Source organism: Festucalex cinctus, chromosome 2 (assembly GCF_051991245.1).
Source record: "Festucalex cinctus isolate MCC-2025b chromosome 2, RoL_Fcin_1.0, whole genome shotgun sequence".
NCBI classification, from domain to species: domain Eukaryota; kingdom Metazoa; phylum Chordata; class Actinopteri; order Syngnathiformes; family Syngnathidae; genus Festucalex; species Festucalex cinctus.
In genome coordinates, this window is record NC_135412.1 from 19,664,017 (window position 1) to 19,683,532 (window position 19,516).

The window sequence follows — 19,516 nt, forward strand, 5'->3', positions numbered from 1 at the left end:
GTTATTTCTTGTACTACTTTGTTTGCACAAACACAATAAGATTGACCCAACATGCCATCAAATCCTTTTGCATTCATGTACGCATATGGCCTGAAAATGAATATCAAAGGATTGTTTGTGTCTAATTGCTGAACATTTGCAGATGTGTGGCGTTGTGGAATTCAATAGCTTTTGTGTCCCTATGTTGATGAAAAAGTTCTTGGTCAAAGGTGTACAGTGTACACAAAAGGACAGAAGGGCGAAACAACAGATGTACACACACGCATCTCTACAGCACACACACGCAAACACCCACGGGTGACTGCCACATTTCTATTGACATGCAGACCAAAACTGAAAGAACAAAGAGAGCAAAACACGTAAAACCCAAAATCTGTCTGCAATTTGGGAATTTAAACTCAATATGAAAGCTCTTCATCCCCTTTTATTTAAACATGATTTTATTAGAAAAAAATAATAATAAAAGAACAAAAAGAGTACACAACCAGGACCAATATCAATGAATAAGGCAAAGCTTAAACTTTAACAACTACTCACATCAGAGGACTCAAAATCTTGAAGTCACAGTTTATGGGTACCACTTATAAAGTAAATATTATACTCTTTAGTCATACATATTGTACAGATATAACTTACAACATCAACTAAAACATAATTTGACTTTTTTTTTTTTTTTGACAAAACATAAGACGCTTAAACATTTCTTTTTAAACCCCCCAGCCACATATAGTTGAATTTCATTGTTTTTAAATCTTCAGAATGATAACTGTCCATGAAAATTCGGTACCAGAAATAAGTGCACCGGCAAACGGGTGGTCCGTGGCTTGAATGCCCACTTCGAAGTGTCAGTGAGACGACTTTGTCATCAAGCTCACATCTGAACAACTTTGAAAAGCAAACGCTTTTGTGCATGTGATATTGCAATAGCACCTGACTGATCTCACTACATCGGGGTTCTCAGTCCTTTGTGAATATTTGTTGCTCTCAACTAACTCAATAAAATGACTTTTAAGGGTGCTAAAACTGGAACGCTGGGCGATGTGGGGGTGATTGTTTTTTGTGATCGTTTTACATGCCAAGTCGATCCGATAGAAAGCTCTGGATGGACGCACTCTGGTCACCTGGGGAAGAGCGCCAGGAGGATGCAGAGCAGTGTTGCAGAAAAAGACGGCGTGAGAGTGTGAGCTCCTCCACACTCCATTGAGTTCTCCTGCAGAAAGAAGTGGGCCAAACGTGACGAGGTGGAACAGATATGGAAGATTTTAATATAACCCACATGCTGGCTCAGCTGAGACAAAAACATATAGACGAGCGAATGAGCAAGCGGATACCTCAGGGTGGAACGGGTGACAGGGATCTGGGCGCCTCCTGTCCTTTTGCATCTTTAGTCTCTCACACTTCAGAGACTCATTATGTGAAGGAAAAGTTAAGGTGGTTAATTAATAGTGATGATCTGCTTTTCTCTATTATGCTGGTATGTCAAGAACAGATCTTGTTTTGGGAACCTTCCTGTGGATAGTGAAAATTGTACTACATCAGGGGTGTCCAAACTTTTTCAATTTGAGGGCCACATACAGAAAATCAGAAGGACGCAAGGGCCACATAATGTTATGAAGAAGAAGAAATTGTATACATAATTTATTTGTGCTTTTTGCATATTTAGAAAAATGCTACAGTATATAAACCAATTTATTTGTAATATGACAGTAGGGTTATTAGTTTTGGAATTTTTCATTTTAGTTAGTTTGTATTAGTTTTCAGGGTGGTTCTGTTAGTTTGTATTAGTTTAGTTCTTTAAAAAATGCTTAGTTTTAGTTTAGTCTGTTAGTTTCAGTAGAATTAATATTAGTTTTTTTTTGTAATGTGTATTACATCTGAAGGTGCTTTTCTATTGGCTGCTGCTAGATGACGTCACTTCTGTGTGACATACTTTCAAACGTCATTATTCCGGTTTATATCAAAATAAATATATCACATTAAAGTCATCCCCAAAGGCTCATGCATTAAATTAATTACCAAAGACTAAAACAAAGGACATGTTTGCTATATTTGTAGTTAGTTTTAGTTAGTTTTCGTTTTTTAAAAGCATTTTCGTTTTTATTTTATTTCAGTAAAAATATTGTTTTTTGAATTTTAGTTTTAGTTTTTTCATTAGTTTTAGTTAACTAAAATAACCTTTAATGGCGCCTGTGTTTTTCGATACCCTCCCTTCTTACTTTGACCATCTCCAAACATTTTTGTTTTTGTTAATTTATTTTGACTGAGTCAAATGCCATTTTTAGCATATGCCGCGGGCCACTGAAAAATGGACGGCGGGCCGCAAATGGCCCCCGGGCCGTAGTTTGGACACCACTGTACTACATTTTGGACAGTCAGTGTGACGGCCATTATGTTTTACGAACTAGCATTGACCAAAAACTTGACAGGTGAAAATTTTACAACAGCTCCATCTCTCGAAACATTTTTCATCACTTTTGGGATGTATCTAAACCTATTGAAGATTGCAAATAGTCAAACACTGGAAAGCTGATATGGTTATAAAGATAAACAATGCTTTGGCTCTTTCCATTTATCTGGAAAATTGACATTTAAAGGTCATTATTGCGGAATGAACGCACAGCTTTTTAAAATTATTTAATTACTTGTGTCAAATGGGCAACGTCAGCATCAGTACAGTCGCATCAGGCTCTTTTTTTTTTTTTTAAAGTAAAGGATATACATAATTTCAACAGGATCCATGGTGATTGGCTCGAACATGCTGCAATCACATTTATTGTCCACCACCACCATGAAGAGATTACTACTGGGGATCTGCTGAATTACAAAGGACCTGCCAATCACAAACAAAATCATCAGACAATGCATTGATAACACTGGGGAACACTTTTTTTTTTTTTTGTCGATTAAGGTCTGACAGGTGTTTTTAACTTATTTCTGGGCGTGGAATCAATTCAGTTTTTCTCCATTACGTTCATTTTTTGAGATATATGATCCCCATTTTCTGAAGAAATACAATATAAACGTGTAAATAAAATGCTACGATGGAATAGTTAACAAGATGTGAAAACTAAATTCCCTTGTAGCTGTAAATGAGTCAGTGTAATTTTGCTAATCTGAAGTGTAAGGTGAGAAGAAAAAAAATGACGTGTTTTGGTAATTACATCACTATGACAATTTTATTTGTAATCAGCATAAAAAATCTAAGTCTGATTCGCTGTGGCGACCCCTGAAGGGAAAAGCCGAAAGAATAAGAAGAAGTTATATTGAGAAGAAGAAATATTGAGAGTTGGGTTGGCAGAAGAGCTTCACCAGGATGAAATATAAAGTATGTCTATGGCTTTGTGTCAGAAATCTTCTCCTTTGGCGTAGAACGGAGACCCGACTGGATGCGCATCAAAACTCACTGCCAGCTGTCAATTAACACGCCGCGGCAGGAGCGCGCATCATCATCCTCAATCTGTCCTCTTCAACCTTTTTCTCTTCTACTCAATCCAAGGTGAGTTTCAATGAAGTGTTGCCTAACATAAAACATGCGGGAGGAGACAAAGGGGAACAAACTCTTGATCGTCTCTTCATGGCTCCCTTTTCACTGACTCGTTGGCTTGCCTCAACACAGTTCATGGTAAACTTTATGAAGAAGAGAAGCCAGAGAGATGATCTCTTCTTTATGTCATGTCTTGCATTGCTCCCTCCCTCCCTTCTTTTTCTCTTGCTCGTTGATTTACTGAAGTCACAGAGAAAGTTTTAGCAGAGACAAAAAGAGTCACTGATTTAAAGATGAAACTCTCTTTCAAAGATAATACTGTTCAGTCTTTGAGCAGGAGTGCACCATTTCATATGTTCCCTTTCATATCTTATTTGATGAATTTTGTTGGATCCCAAAAGCGCAGACACAAATAAGATTTTAACTCTTTATTCGCATAGCATCAAGAGGCGTAGAACAAACTTGACTAGATGAGAAACAACGAGAATGTATCAAGAATAACCAGACGCTAAGCTAACTTAGACCGTGGAGTTGCACAGAGTAATAGAGGTAATAATCTGACAAAAACACACACTTCTCAGTCAGGCTTATATAGACAGCGAATCGATCTGATTGGTAGTGGCTAGACATGTGGTAATAGGACTGACATGGAATTATCTGATTGGCTGTTGACCAGATAAAGAGATTAAAGATTCCTGACATCACATAGCTTCTGACATCACATAGCGTCTTACCAGTTGAAACTAGATGCTGGTTACATCAGTTCAAAACAGACACTTGACCTCACGGTCATGACCCACACATAACCCTTGCGTGGCCCAAGCATAACCATTGCATTACCCTAGTCATGACAGTAAAGGCACATTTTTTTTTTCACATTACATTGTGCAGGTGTACAGAATGTTGACACACCACTGACACTTTTTTTTTGACACTACTATCCGCATTGTTCTCCTTTCCCACATTTACATGTCCTCATTTTCTCTCTCATCTGTCTTAGGCCCTGAAACGTTGAGTCAGATGTCCTTGCTTCCAAAACATCTATACATAAAAAGGCTACTTTTATTGATTCTGTACATAAATAGAAAGGAATTGAATTGAACTCGCAACTTGGAACAATGTTCTCCTAATTTAATAGCATGGTCATTTCAACTAACCGCAAAGAGCCTTCAGTTCCGGAATTTCACCACACTCTAAAACCGTCATCGCATCATGACAGAGCAAACCAGCATACAGGCCAAGACTGTCCCGCTCGTTAGTGAATCGGGCGTGCTGATGTTGAATCTGCTGCCCTTGGAGGAAAACAGTCGTTGACTGCACGCCCAATGGCCTTGAACATACTGTACCCGCACGCACACACGCACACACCCCCACACACACACGGGCAGTGTAAATCTTGTAAGAAAAGATATATACAGTCTCACAGTCACAGACCAACATTCAAGGTTAAGGCTATGATAATTTTTAAGTGTGCATGCTTTGCTATGGACCAAACAAAGTGTCATGCACCTTATTTGCTCACTTTTGGCTCAGTGAGTGTGTGGGTTCATATTTTCCAATTCTAATTTTCCATAAATGAACGTGTGGTTTTTCATCTGTCAATGTAGCCGAGAAATATGATCATTATTACTGCGTGTGGTTCAACACATTAATTCAGCGAGGCTTTTCTGGGTGCGATTCTTTGGGCAGTTCAAACACTTGAAACATTACCATAAAATAATAACAAAGTCATTTTTTTTTTGTACATACCAGCAAAATGTGTTAGTGGAAATGAAATCCACTTTGATGCCGAGCAAAATGTTGTGGGAAGCAACAGAATGAGGATTGTTTCCTCCCCAGTGACACAAGAGAGCAATTTGTTTATTTGAATGGTGTTTCATCAAACAAATCTGGAATTCCCTTTGGGCTACCCCAGGGATCGATCTTGTGCCCTTTATTGTTTTTGATTTACATTAATGACTTGCCAATGTCTTGCAACAATCTTCTTCCTTTATTATTTGCTGATGTTACCAGTTTCCTAACTGTTAGTGATGACATTAAATATCTTATTGAATGTGTTAATAACAAATTATGAGATGGGTTTAATTGACTTCCTTAATGTAAAAAAAAAAAAAAAAGTACATGGTATTTTGTAGTTTCTCAAGTACGTTATTCCAACTTGTTGGGTGTTGTTTTGGATGACTCTTTCACCTAATATAACCATGTTAACGACAAGATCAATGAAAATGATTGGTATCCTGCTCATGTGACCTTGGTTCATAATGTTTTTTTTAAATCTCCATTCATGAATTACTGTAATATTGTTTGAGATGCCTTCCTGGGTGGAGTTTGCATGTTCTCCCCGTGCCCGCGTGGGTCTTCTCCGGGTACTCCGGTCTCCTCCCACATTCCAAAGACATGCATGGCAGTTTAATTGGGCTCTCCGTTCGTCTCTCTGTGCCCTGTAATTGGCTGGCAACCAGTTCAGGCCCGAAGCCAGCTGGGATAGGATCCAGCACCCCTGCAACCCCTGTGAGGATCAAGCGGTTCAGAAAATGGATGGATGGATGGATGTTTGGGATGCAACCTATTCAACATATCTGAGAAAACTACTGTCAATACAGAAGACATTTTTAAGAGCCATTTCTCTGTCTGGCACACATGATTCTTCTTCACCTATATACATATACATATATACATATATATATATATATATATATATATATATATATATATATATATATATATATATAATATTAAATATTACCAAATGCCAATTCATAAGATCAATTAGTTCCATTACTGCATGTCTACGCATAAGTAATCCCCCAAAAGCAAGATTTACGTGAATTTACCTGACACTTTTCAAAGATTCTTTGCCTTTTCATTTTTTTAATCTGTAAAGCACTTTGAGTCCAAAGTCCTTGTATGAAAAGTGCTTTATAAATATAGTGTTGATTGATTGATTGCATATATTTTTGTGACCCGTTATCCTCCAATATAACCTTTAAAAATTCACTGAAACTACTATTTATTTTATCTTAAATGTTCACATTATTTATCATCTTTTTCTCCTTTGCTGTCATTATAATTAAATCTTAACTCTGCATTTATGAACTTGTGATCATCATCATGTCTGCTTTTGTCTAATTTCTACATTTTATATGTTGGTTTTCACTCAATTGTACTAAAAAAAAATCACAAAACAATTCAGTCCAATTCAAGTTGTATATGAGAATGCAATGTTAAAAGATACTTCATTAGGTACGCAAGTTATACCGGAGTTGTTCGCAATCACAGTAGACATAAGATTGCTTAAGAAAAAGCAGACCTCCATGACAATGGCAATTAAAACTGAGTTTTGTTTTGAAAATGTATGCATCCCTGCGGTGAGATTGCGTAAAGAGATGCATGAGTACTGCGCGCACATATTTCCCTGGCAGTTCCACAGCTGGGAGCAATGAAGGCCCCATTGGAGGGTTCCGGAGAACACCCCACAATTGCCTGACAAAAAAGCGCAAATTGTTAATGGGGACCACACTCATTTTCCCATTTTTAAAAGGAAGCCGTTTTTTTCCCACCTCTCCTTTCCCCTCTAAAAATACCTCACATATCAAACTGCAAGCAGGTGTTGCCAGACAAATAGCTTATTTGGATCATATATATATATATATATTTTTTAAATGTCTATAGATGTTGGAGCTTGTTTTCATGAGCTCCCGGAGGCTTCCTGAACCCAGGAACTCAATTTACATGGGAAAACATCAAAAATAATGATAATCTCATCTCCATTTACAATAAATTCATTTGTACATATGTGTGTGTCTCGCACATACTTGATGCATCCGTCGCAGTCGACGTTCCCTGTGTTTTCTTTGATGGTTCTCTCCGACACGAAGGCCGGGTACTCGGTGTCACATGGTACCTGCATGGCCCGGCCCATCCTCTGAGCTGAACAAGAGGGGAAGAAAAGAGGAGAGGGAAATAAATAATGAGGACGTGAGGAACGGAGAAAGAAGTGGAGGAGTTTGTGAACAGTTCCTGGAACCTCAACTGCCGAAATAGTTGTGCAAATAGAATGCAGGCAAACAGATCGACACACCACATCCTAGTAAATATACAAGAACATGCTTGAGAGAAAACAGCTTTTTGTGCAGCAGACCTGTTAAGGACGTGAGCCTGAAGTTGAACTCTCCTGCCACCCAGAGGTTTGAACGTGAACTACAATGTAAAAAATCTTCAAACGTTTCTATTCTATCCGGGTCACTGTTTCAAGGAAGCCTTATCAAAGAGGGAGCTAATCCTCCTTTGCATGTCAGAAATAAACATTTGAACATTAAGTGGCATCCTTTCATAAGCTTTTTCTCAAGCAAGTCTTCAAGGGAAGGTGGATTATGTCTGTAATTTGAATGTGGTTGTTTAATTACTGCGGCCGTCAATGTGTGCCTGCATGCATGTATCAAAACATGTGGGATTAGTTCAACTTGGTAGGTGTTGCAGACTGGTTTACAGGCAGCTAAAGTGCGAGCCAACCGGGTGTTACGAGTAAAAAATAACTGGAGAGAGTGCTGCTAAGACCTGAGAGCAGCCAGCTGTGAAATTGTCACGACTGTTTGCTAAGAAGCGGCACTCAGCTTCCCTTTATTCACGATAAGCACGTGTGAGAAAAACATTGACTTTCTCATCCAAACACAAAATATTAGCGTTCATTATAACTAAGCTTTAATCCCGCACAGGCGTTCAGCAGTCACTATGCCACAAAGTATCAGGCATCACAATGTTTCAAATGTTGAAATAATCAGAGCAAATGTGTGCACATGGGAAGAAAATTGAAACCAACAAAGAAAATAAAAAACATTCGTTAACTCCACTCCATCGTGCTTACCGCAAGTTCCAACATAATGCACAGTTCTGCACATCACATATAGCCTACTGTATGTGATTGTTTTTGGAAATACATATCAAAACAAATGCGTGCGCTGACAGACACACACCAGGGCTCATGTCGCTTGCGGCGGTCATGTTGCTGCCGCTTTTATTTTCGCTTGTTGGAATCATTCCTCTTCTGTTCTGTTTTTCCGTGGTCAATCTGACGTATGAAGTCAAATACAGTACTGGTCTTCTTTCGCTCACTTTTGTTCTAAAAGTTTATGGATCACTTTACATTTTGGTCTGTGGACAGGCTTTTCCAGATGGAAAAATTATTGTTATTAATGCTTAATTGAATTTTTATATTCCATATAAAGCAGAGAACCTGATTTCTTTTTTTTTTTTCATGTAAGACAGATACCATAAATACAGTTAAATTAAAAAATAATGCTTTGTCTACTTGCCAACATTATTTTTTTTCCTCAGGTATACTTGTGAGTTTGATTATCTATTTTTAAGAGCTCATATTTCAGCTGCCTGGTTTATAAGAGAAAATGTCATATACTTTCTAGGGAAATAAAGCAATACTGTAATTGTTGATAACATAAGAATGCAGGGGTTATTAATGCTGGTTAAATATGTCTCATAAACCCATTCTCCTATGATCAACATAAATGTATGTCTTCTTAAGTTTTAAATCGTATTGCAATGGAATGGAACCAAGAAAGAAAAGAAAAAACCCTTTATTGTCACTGTATGGTGCAAATTCAACAGAACACTGTTGAAACTTCAGTTGTGTATTTAAAAAATAATCATAAAACAATTAAATTAGCAATATTAAAAATAACTGAATGTTGATATGTTTTCAACTAATTGTGTGAATTCTGAAAGCATTCACACTTATGTTGATTGTTTATTGTGCTTAGTTTTCATCTAATCTATTTTCTGATGTCATTCAACTCCTACATAAAACATCCAATTTACACCGTTCCTATTTCAACATACTCAAAAATTCATGCCAACACTTCATTCCACTTATGTACAGTTTTTGCACAATTTAATTAAAAAAAATAAAATAAAAAATCTCATTCATTTTCAATGTGGCAGTGGTTCAATCAGCATCCTCAAGTGTGTTTTTTGTGCTCAAATAAACTAAACTAAACTTTAAAAAAAAAAAAAAAAAGTGTGTGAGACTGCTTCAGTTGCTCAGTTGGTAAAGTGCATTGTCCAGCTACTAAGAGGTTGGAGGTTTGAATCCCAACTCTGACGTAACATTGCAAATGTGTCCATTTGCACAAGACACTAAATGAAAAACATACACAAAAATATAATCTGAAATGCCGACTTAATCACATAAATGAGGACTGCATGGAAAACCAAGGTTCGAATGCCAGCAGATTTTAGTCTAAGTTCAATTTCATCTTATAATCATTGTCCGATTATTTAATATCCATTACATTTAATGTCACCACATTATTACGTTTTTTTTCCTTCAATATTATTCATAATTTCAACAAAATTCACTCTTTCAAGAAGGCATTGAGCAAATTCAACAGCTTTGTATTATACTGCATTATTCAATACAATTACATACAATGTCACAGTTTCTTACGAGTCAACAATAATCTAGTGGTTAAAGCAAATGAGTAGGGAGTGGCAGACTAAAGTTTGAATCCAGGCTGATTTTAGTTCACATTCAATTTCATGTAATAATCATTGGCCATTATATTCAATGTAATTTCACATAATTTTTTATAATAAAGGAGTCCACAACATTCAACATGCATTCACATATTAGCACTCAGCTTTGAGCAGTCACACGCAATTTCTCCGGTAATTGCATGCCTTTTTTTAATAAACAAAACAAAAACAATACTGTTAATGAGAATCAATCACAGGTTCTTTTCGACATCATAAATTACAAAATTACAGGAATAAATCAAGAGAAAATAACATGTCATGCATGCGTGTACATGTGTGTGTGGACTTACCTTTTGCAGTGAGGTCAGACTGCCACCAGCTGTACAAGTTGAACTCGAACAAAAATCTATTACATGAAAAGGAATATTTGACCGTAACTACATATGGAATCTAATTCAATACACACTAACAGAACAGAACTCTAACAGTCTTCAGTCCAAATTGTTATATATCATCGCTGTCTCGGAAAAACACTTTTGTCCATTTTTAGTATTATTTTTAATTTTCTATGTTATTGGAATTTTGGCATAAAGTTTTATCACATAAATGTAAAAACGCAAAAATGACAAAAATGGACATACATGTTTGACGTGTTTTTCACAGGACAGCGATGACATGCAACATTTTTGCAAGTATTTCTCATCTAGAATACAGTTTAAAGTCCAAGTGGGATGGGGGTACATCTGGGCTATATTCTTAAACTAAACAGAAAGTCACCGAAATCATAGACAGTAATATTCACATGATTGCCACGATGCACCATAGTGATAACGGAACAAACTGCCACAGTGTGGCATCATAGACATGCTATTGTCGATACAGGAAACAGCAGGTAGCGATGACTCGTGACCACGTCAACATGCGTGAGTAGAAGCTCACAAGCAAGCACACAGATGGCACACCAACAAAAACACAGCGTGATTGAACCCTTCCAATACAAAAAACAACAACTTTAAGAGTATTTCTATTACAAGCAGACACCACGCTCCCACATCACAAATCTTACATGACAAGCTCTGTAAGGAGCCACTTCATGGCTGAGAGGAAAGCAAAGTAAGGCTGAAGGAGAGAAAAGAATAAATACAATATCTTCCAGAAGCGATATTTTTTTAAATCATGATGTTGCTTAATAAAAATAAAAAAAAATAAAAAAGGATGCGTACAAAACTTACATCCAACAGTGTGTGTCCACTGTCACTGCTTTCTGAATACACCCAACACAGAGCCTGGTAGTCATAAAGGGTCACCCTGCGGAGACACATGAAATATAAATGCTTCATAAGGAATACCTATTGGGGACAATGAAGTCAAAATAAAGCCATTTCTCAAAGATTCCAATGAGACATTTTTGTGCATTTTGGGCTGCCGTTAGAAAGGCAACAGAGAAACCCTTATGATGGGGTTGCCCGGGCCAGGGGGTTTAGTTTGGAGACAACAAAGCTGAGAGCTTCCTCAAGTGATGTTGAAATGTTGAAATATTCAGGGGGTGTTATTGGTGGAATGAAGGCTTTTAGTGACACCCCAAAGTGTGAGGTGTGGTGAAGTTCATGAAAGTTTATCAAACATACGCTGATTGACTTTCACGGACATACTTATTTCTTTGACCGCCAAAAACGTTTAATGACGTATTCTAAAATCCTAATGAATGCTGCCAATAACGTTAATTTACGTTTATTACGTTTTTTTTTTTCTCTCTCTCTTTCTCAATGGGCAGCGCAACGTCTTGTGCTGTGCTGCCTTGTCACTAAACAAAAAAATATTAATGTTAAAGTCACTGTTGTGCAAAAAATCTTTTCACAAAAAGCTTGTTTTTCTCTTAATATTTTTGTATTTTCGCTTATGCCACTCCATGACCTAATTTCAAATGGTGTTTACTAAAGAACGGAATAAGGTAGAAACGTACTTTTTTTTTTCTCATGAAAGAATGGAATCCATTCTTTCATATGGTATCTACCATATTTGTCATCTCACCGCACAATATTCTGTTTGCTTTGAAAGATGAGTGAAATGCTCCAAATTGGCTGGCACCATTGGAGTTTTTTGGATAACGTTTGGCAGTCAAAGAGTTAAGTGTCTCCTGCATGTCAAACATTTACTGAAGCCAACGTTGAGGATTCTATTGGTCAGTTCTTATTGATTCTTTCAGGTTTTAATGTGATTTGTCCCAGTATGGTAAAAATGGTACAGTCAACAAATGATGACAGGCCAAGTATTGATTTATCTAGATGTATCTAAAAAAATTCTTTCCTGCGATGGCTATACAGTAAAAAGACTACACACGTAGTAAAATTACTATTTTTCAATTTAAACAAATGAAATCAAACTTTTCCCATTATTAATGTGATCTATAACCTGTACAACTCATCTGAAAAAAAAAACAAAAAACTAAAATATTTAAACGCAGAAGTAAAAAATTAGGAGTGTTCACCACTTTTTTCAGGCTGATACCAGTGTGACTACTCAACACTTGAGCAATCACCGATATCAAGCACCGATACTAGTGCTTGTGCAAAGAACTAGTTCTTTGGATAACTAGAATATCAAAAAAAAAAAAGAAAGAAAGAAAGAAAGAAAGAAAGAGTCAGATAATTTTAACGAAAAACCTATATCCCAAGAAAAACATAAAATAAATACATATACTTACAGAAATTGCATCTATTGTATTGCATGTAAATTTCCTAGAGGACGCCATCCCAAAGGGATCAATAAAGTCAAGTCTAAGACTAAGTCTAATGGGCATCTTTCAGATATGCATGCCTTTAGTTCCCCAATCGTAAATCGGCCACAAGAGGGCAGCTGATACCGGTATCGGCCACTGTCGCGCATACCGATGCCTTGAAATAAGGCTGGTTATTGTCTCAATTCTGATACCTGATTTTGGTACTCACCCATCTCTAGTAAAGAAAAATAAAAAAACTAAATAAATAAAATAAAAAATAAAAACATCATGTGGTTGCACAAGTGAACAGCCGAATTTATCTGGGGTTTAATCAGAGATACTTTAAATGGAAGTAGTTAAAAAGGTGTGTACACTTGTGCTACCACATTGACTTGGTTATTTTCACCTTCCGCCTTTAAAAGATTTTTATGTATTTTTTTAAATGGAGTTGTACATGTTACCAGTCACTTTAAACAATTGATCTTCTCGTAATAATAATAATAATAAAAAAAAAAGGTCTGCCGTTTGAATGGGTGTGTAGACTTTTTTTTTTTTTTTTTTTTTTTTTTTTTAATCCGCCGTATATGTGATCCAGCACTCTCACACAAATATGTTATGTTGTGGTTAGAAGTACATCACATCTATACAACTGTTGATATTTGCTAACCTTTTTGCTTTTAGTTTGGAAAAAGTGCAACTTAACACGGGTTTGAAACGAGCCATTTGAGAGCAAGCAGGCTTTCGACATGCTATGCAAATCATATGGAAAAAGTGAGGAATCACATACTAGCTGGCATGATGTGGGAAGGATAAAACCTTCTGAGGCTGGCTGCCTGTCTTGCTCATATACTGCACATTACATGACAGACAGCATCTCATATGAACAAACATTTTTGCAGTGAAACACTTTTCATCTTCGGGTATATTTGACGGAACCATTTTGTTTGTCTGTGGGGACCAGGTTAATCCGCAGTCTCGGGTCAGATGAAAACCTCAGTCACAGGAACCGATGAAACAGCTCTACGCACCACCAGGAACCAATTAGCACTAAGCCAGGTCCCATTATGTTGTAAGCAGCAAACCTGTACTTGTGTCCAAATGTCATACATGTGAGTAATACATCATACATGTTATTTGGCAGGTAAACTTTGTTTCCTCATTCTCAAAGGCAAATTCTCATCAATTTGCCTTTCTAATGCCCTCATTAGGAAATGACCGTCACGTTTCATCGTCAAAGCGGGCTGAACACAAAACCGTCGTCGATCCCGACAAATAAGTGGGCATCATTGAGCTCAAAGTTGAGGATTGATCCAAATTTAAACTGTTCACATCAGCGCATTGATTCTGCACAGATGGCGACGGTTGGGAAGGGTTAACGCAGCGCTGCTTTCGCTCGCGTTAAGATCTACAAGCAATATTATTCACGCATCACGTCATGCTCAATTTCAAACTTAATCCTCATCATCCAACGCTGAAGATTCTCTGAAAGCTCTCATGGGTCGCTTTGACAACTTGTACTCACAGCACTTGAGATTCATTCATCTTGATAACAATTGAGATGATCTCGATTTTGTTGCAGGACACTGCAAAGGATGAACAAAAGATGGAATTTTTTATTTTTTTTTTCATCTTTGATTCCCTGAAGACACCATTCAGGTCTATTAGTCATTTTAAGACCATACTGTATGTGGGATATTTTTTCCAAAATCATAGAACCATCAGCCTTACAAGTTTTCTCTCCCCAAACGAGCGCAAATTCTGCGCGTGTCTGTGATTTCAAGTTCCTCCGGCATTTCAGCAAAAGATTTGCGGTAATCCCGAAACGACGAACGCTTCGCCAAGGATCGAAGTTCGCCACTTAATAGCTCAACATGATTGGTCAAGTTAAGAGCTGTCAGCGCCATTGGAGACATGCTCTCATTCTGTGGCCTGTCTGTGCGCCATGATTAAGATGTGGATTTTTCAAACACACGCACCCAAACGAGACTTACCTCTTGAAAGAGCCCATCTGCAGGAGCTTACTCATTACAGCCCCTTCGGCTTCTCCAAAAAAGTTCCCGGTCTGAACGGAAAGAAAGTCAAAAGTCAAGTTCATTTTACGTGCACGTCACCAATTCTCAACGTGTGTCTAGAAATGTGCTCCTCACCGACTGAACCCCATATGAGCAAACAAAAAAATGACTATGTAAGAATAAAGTGTATATTTTAATTATGTATTTTCTCATATACTGTACAGTATTTGGACATTACAGTCATCATTATTATCTGAACCACTTGGGGGCAGTATTGACAGGTCTAAAGTAAAATATATATTCCTACTGTATCTGGAACTTCCTAAAATGAATAGTTCAAATGGATATTATGTATTGAGTATGTTGAATTGTGATTTATATAGTTTAAATCTTATGCTTGCTCACTGAATGACTCAGATAGATTTTTTTTTAAATGCTGTTCAATTATCTTTAATTAAGATGGTGGTCTAATGTAGATGATCCAAATTAAGAGTCCAGAACATGGGAACATTTCATGTTGCAAAATATGGAACAGTCACATTTGTCCTGTTTACTATAAATGTTTGTTTAGTCTATTAACTTGCAGCCATTTTCACTGAAGTATCCCCCTTTGCTCCTGGCAGTTTTACTGGATATTGACTGATTTCGATTAATATAAAAACAAGGAAACTACCAAAAGAAAGATTAGAGTCTCTTCTTTCATCAAGAAAAAAAAATCTATCTGTTTCGGTTTTGCAGCAATTAGCATTAGAATATCGCTAATTTTCAGGCATTATTCACAAATCTGCTTAAAATTGTAGAGAAAGTGTTTGTTTTCATCACGGCCCTGGTTGACCTATTATACTCTGCTGCCACCTACTGGCTGTTCTTGTAATTACTACAATTTTTTTCACCCGTTGAGAGGCTGCATCAAAGCGAGCATGACCCCCACCCCTATAAAAAACAAACAAACAAACAAACAAACAAAAACAAAAAACGGATAAATATGTCTTTGGGACAATTAATACATTTAAAATAGAACGTATTTATACGTTTTTGGGAGCAAATGAGTGGACTCTAAAGTGCAATACGCCCTTTTACTCATTTTCTTATTTAACTTTTTACAGTTTGATTTGATTTGATTTATTGAACATATAAACAGGCAAACAACAGAGATAAAAAAAACCCAACAGAAATCAAAAGAAAAGAAAAGAAAATCCCAATAAAATAATCAATCAATCAATCAATCAATCAATCAATCAATCAATCAATCATAACTTACATGTTCAAAAGGGAGTAGGAAGAAGTTAGAAACTTATCTAGTCCTACCCCTTTTACTTTATATATTTAAACTTATTTCATTATTAATACAATACTAATTTACTATTTTTAAAATAAAATACATTATATATTAAATATATTAATATATTAAATATATACAGTTCCATGCACTATCTGGATTGCGGATCAAGTCTGGCACACGATTCAATAATAATAATGCGTGTCGAACCAGAGTATAGTCCTCTGCCACCAGAATGAAGCCGTTGTTGTCAATGAGGTAGCAGTTAATGTTCTGTTGAAATAAAGGAAAAACAAAAAATCATCAAACTCAAGTTCATGTTAATGTGCAAGAAAGTGACGAGTGTGGAAGGAACGAACCTCGTCGTCACAACTTATGGAGCATTTCCCATCCAGGGCAGCGCACTGCGAGAGAGGAAATAAAGTTAGGAAAGGTTACAAACACAAAGCCCCTTGCCAGATGGTAATCTTTATTCTCCTGTAAACTCATGCTTTTATGGTAAATGATTAACGATGATGATAAATGAATACATTCAATGAACCGACTCATGACCCTTTGAAAATAAGCCTTGAAAGTGAAATGAAAAACACATTTAGAAAATATTGACAACTACTGCCTGAATAACAAGAGAATCAAATTCTATACTTCAAATGGCAAAACTTCACTGTTAATTGGCCTCTCAAACTTGCAAAAGGATTTTTGTACCCACAACATTCCCCTGAAATACTTTTGTATCAAACTGTACGTCACACAATAATGCTTCCAATGACACATTGCAGGTTTATGCTGTATGTTGATGTGTACTGTATTTGTCGTTATGCATACCTGTCTGCTGGCTGTCCAGAATTTCCTCTGAAAGAAGTCAAGTTTCATTTGGATGCCGACGGCTGAAAAACACAAAACACTGCAAATAAGTCCTGACATAAAAAAAAAGCCATTGTTTAGAATTAGAATGAACAATAAGTTAAAAGATGAATTACTGTACAGTCACTTATTTAAATATTGTGTATTTGTCTATATGTAAATGGCACTTCACGTGTGTATGACTGGCACGAACAACTTCAAATCCACTTTCACGTCAGGCCACTCCTCCCTCCACCAACTTGAAATCAACTTCTGACTCTTTGCTGACTTGAGTTTAACCAAACCAAATTTTATTGTCAATTATAAAATGTACCATCCTTCACATATTGGCTCGTCTTTTATCAGAGAAGCACACCAGCTATAAATCGGTTTAAACAGGTTTTGATGTTGATGATTTGTTGTTTCTTAAATTAGATAGTTTGGGCTTTGGAGAGCTTTTACATGTTATACATTACTAAACCACAAACACTGCACTGGAACTGGTAGATGGAATTATCAAAAGTTTGAAATATAAGTCAGCGTTTACACAAAATCTTCAGGCTTCTGCTAAAAAGCACAAACAAATTGTCAGGAAACGATTAATAGAACATCTTAACCTTATTTGGGGTTAATCAGGTCCAATTAACTCATTTGCTCCCAATAACGTATAAATACGTTTTTTTAATGTTCTAAGTATCCCAAAGACGTATTTATACGTTTTTGTGTGTGTGTTTTTTTATACTAGAGCATACAGAAGGCTTTGATGCAGCCTCTCAACTGCAAAGAACGGTTGCAGAAATGGTAGTTATTACACAAACGGCCAGCAGGTGGCAGCAGAGCAAAGGAGATCAACCAGGGCCAGGTAGAAAAAAAGCTCAATTACTTACAATTTTGAATAGATTTGTGAAAACTGATTAAACTTAGCTCTCTTCTAATTCTAATTGCTGCAAAACGGAAACAGATAGAAACATACTTTTTTTTTTCCTGATGAAAGAAGAGACTTTAATCTTTCTTTTGATAGGTTCCATGTTTTTATAGTAATTGAAGACAATATTCTGTGGGCCTTGCAAAATCAGTCAAAATTCAGTGAAACAGCCGGGAGCGAACGGGATTGCTTCTGTGAAAATAGCTGGGAGTGAATGAGTTAAATGGTATCCAATTATAAATGATTGGGTAATTCTCAACACAGTTGTTTATTTTGACTTTATTCTCTAAACACATTTTAAAGCATTTTTTTCATTGAGTTCTGCGGGTAGTAGGTCATATTATTAATGTAAAAAAGTTTAGAATTATTTTTCACAGTTTTCATGTTTTGTTGTATGTTAATTTCTGCCATTACATTGTATTGGCTGTACCTTGTGCTACAGCTGGTACTTTAATATTATACTGGAGAATATCCATCCATTCTCTACTCTCATTAGGGTCACAGATGAGCCACAGGCTATCACAGCTGACTTTGGGTGAGAGGTGTGGTAGATTCCGGACTGGTCGCCAGTCAACCACAGGCCTTACTTTTACTATTAAAAAAAACAAAAAACAAAAAGCCACGGTAGTGAATTTTCATCTGCTAACGCACTTACAAAGGAATTGTAGTTTTGTTTTTGTGTACCTTGGTACAATTATCAAGGGCAGTGGTGTGCTGCTGTGGCCTGTTTTAGCTGTCGCCCAGAGGAACAGGTGCAGATTATCTCATCATAAGCTTTGCCAGATCCCTTCAGCAGCCCACCATTTCTACACCCACTTGGAAAACCCAAGAGGAAAAAGCTAATTTAAGACACAAGGCAATGGAAAGAGTGCCTAGCTAGCTCATGATGCCAAAACAGATAATATATGATTTTTATACCCTGAAAAACAAAACAAAAAAAAAAACAGACAACAGAAATAGTGACTGTAAGGAATAAAAATAACAAGGGTGGGAAAAATTCAGTTCTCATGCAGAATGAATGGAAATCTGTCACAGTGCATTACAGGTAAAAAGAAGCAGTCAAGTCGTCTTCTAGCTAGAACCAAAAACACAAAGGGCCTAAATCTGTCATGCTTAAGTTTCGGCACTATAGGGACGAATGCAATTTCCCTCAGTATGATTTACGCATGTGGGGGTGTCCAGTATTATGCTCTGAGCTGGGTTTATGAATCCAAAGATGAAGAGTCATAAAATCCACTCCAAATCCACCCATCGCCAACATCCCATCAGCGCAATCCCAGGCAGGAAGCGATGACAACCGGCTTAATGCCGACAGTTAATTGGAATTCGACTAAGGACTGTAAAACCCAAAGAAATTTGAGTGAGCGTGTGACTTGATGCAGTATATACAGTTTATATAGCCGAGTCAAATGTATTTGTTTGATTTGACACGAGCCCAAATAACACAATCAAAATAGTTGTTACTGTAAAGCAATTGAAATGACATTTGGGCAGTGTAAGCAGGCGGCGGGGTGCAGACTGCTCATTTAACATTTGAGGACGGCCATGGATATTTTTTCACTTCCATGATTTTTATGGCTTTTTTTTTTCCCTTCACTGTAGCAATAATGTCTCCGTGTGGCAGGTCTTCTCTTTCTCTGACGCTGTGTAAGGCATGGCCATTGATGCTTGACTTTTAACCTTGCACCATGAATCCACCACCTCCTGTCTGTCCCGTGTGTTCGCTGCACATTTCAAAGCGGGTGTGTGACTGTGTGTTAATGGT

At 36.9% G+C, this 19,516-nt stretch overlaps 1 protein-coding gene across 3 annotated transcripts in view; it reads right to left on the reverse strand.

The window, feature by feature from the left end:
- Positions 1-419: 419 nt before the first annotated feature.
- Positions 420-19,516, reverse strand: part of cacna2d3a (calcium channel, voltage-dependent, alpha 2/delta subunit 3a) — a 123,666-nt gene continuing 104,569 nt past the window's right edge. For all 3 annotated transcript variants that reach the window (XM_077513573.1, XM_077513572.1, XM_077513571.1), the window contains 11 exons: positions 16,809-16,870; positions 16,343-16,387; positions 16,194-16,256; positions 14,684-14,754; positions 11,206-11,281; positions 11,040-11,092; positions 10,324-10,379; positions 7,300-7,414; positions 2,715-2,830; positions 1,332-1,411; positions 420-1,210 (listed from right to left, as the gene is read on the reverse strand). In XM_077513573.1, coding sequence (XP_077369699.1) covers positions 1,118-1,210; positions 1,332-1,411; positions 2,715-2,830; positions 7,300-7,414; positions 10,324-10,379; positions 11,040-11,092; positions 11,206-11,281; positions 14,684-14,754; positions 16,194-16,256; positions 16,343-16,387; positions 16,809-16,870 — 830 coding nt within the window. In that variant the 3' untranslated portion in view covers positions 420-1,117. The remainder of the gene's footprint in view (positions 1,211-1,331; positions 1,412-2,714; positions 2,831-7,299; positions 7,415-10,323; positions 10,380-11,039; positions 11,093-11,205; positions 11,282-14,683; positions 14,755-16,193; positions 16,257-16,342; positions 16,388-16,808; positions 16,871-19,516) is intronic.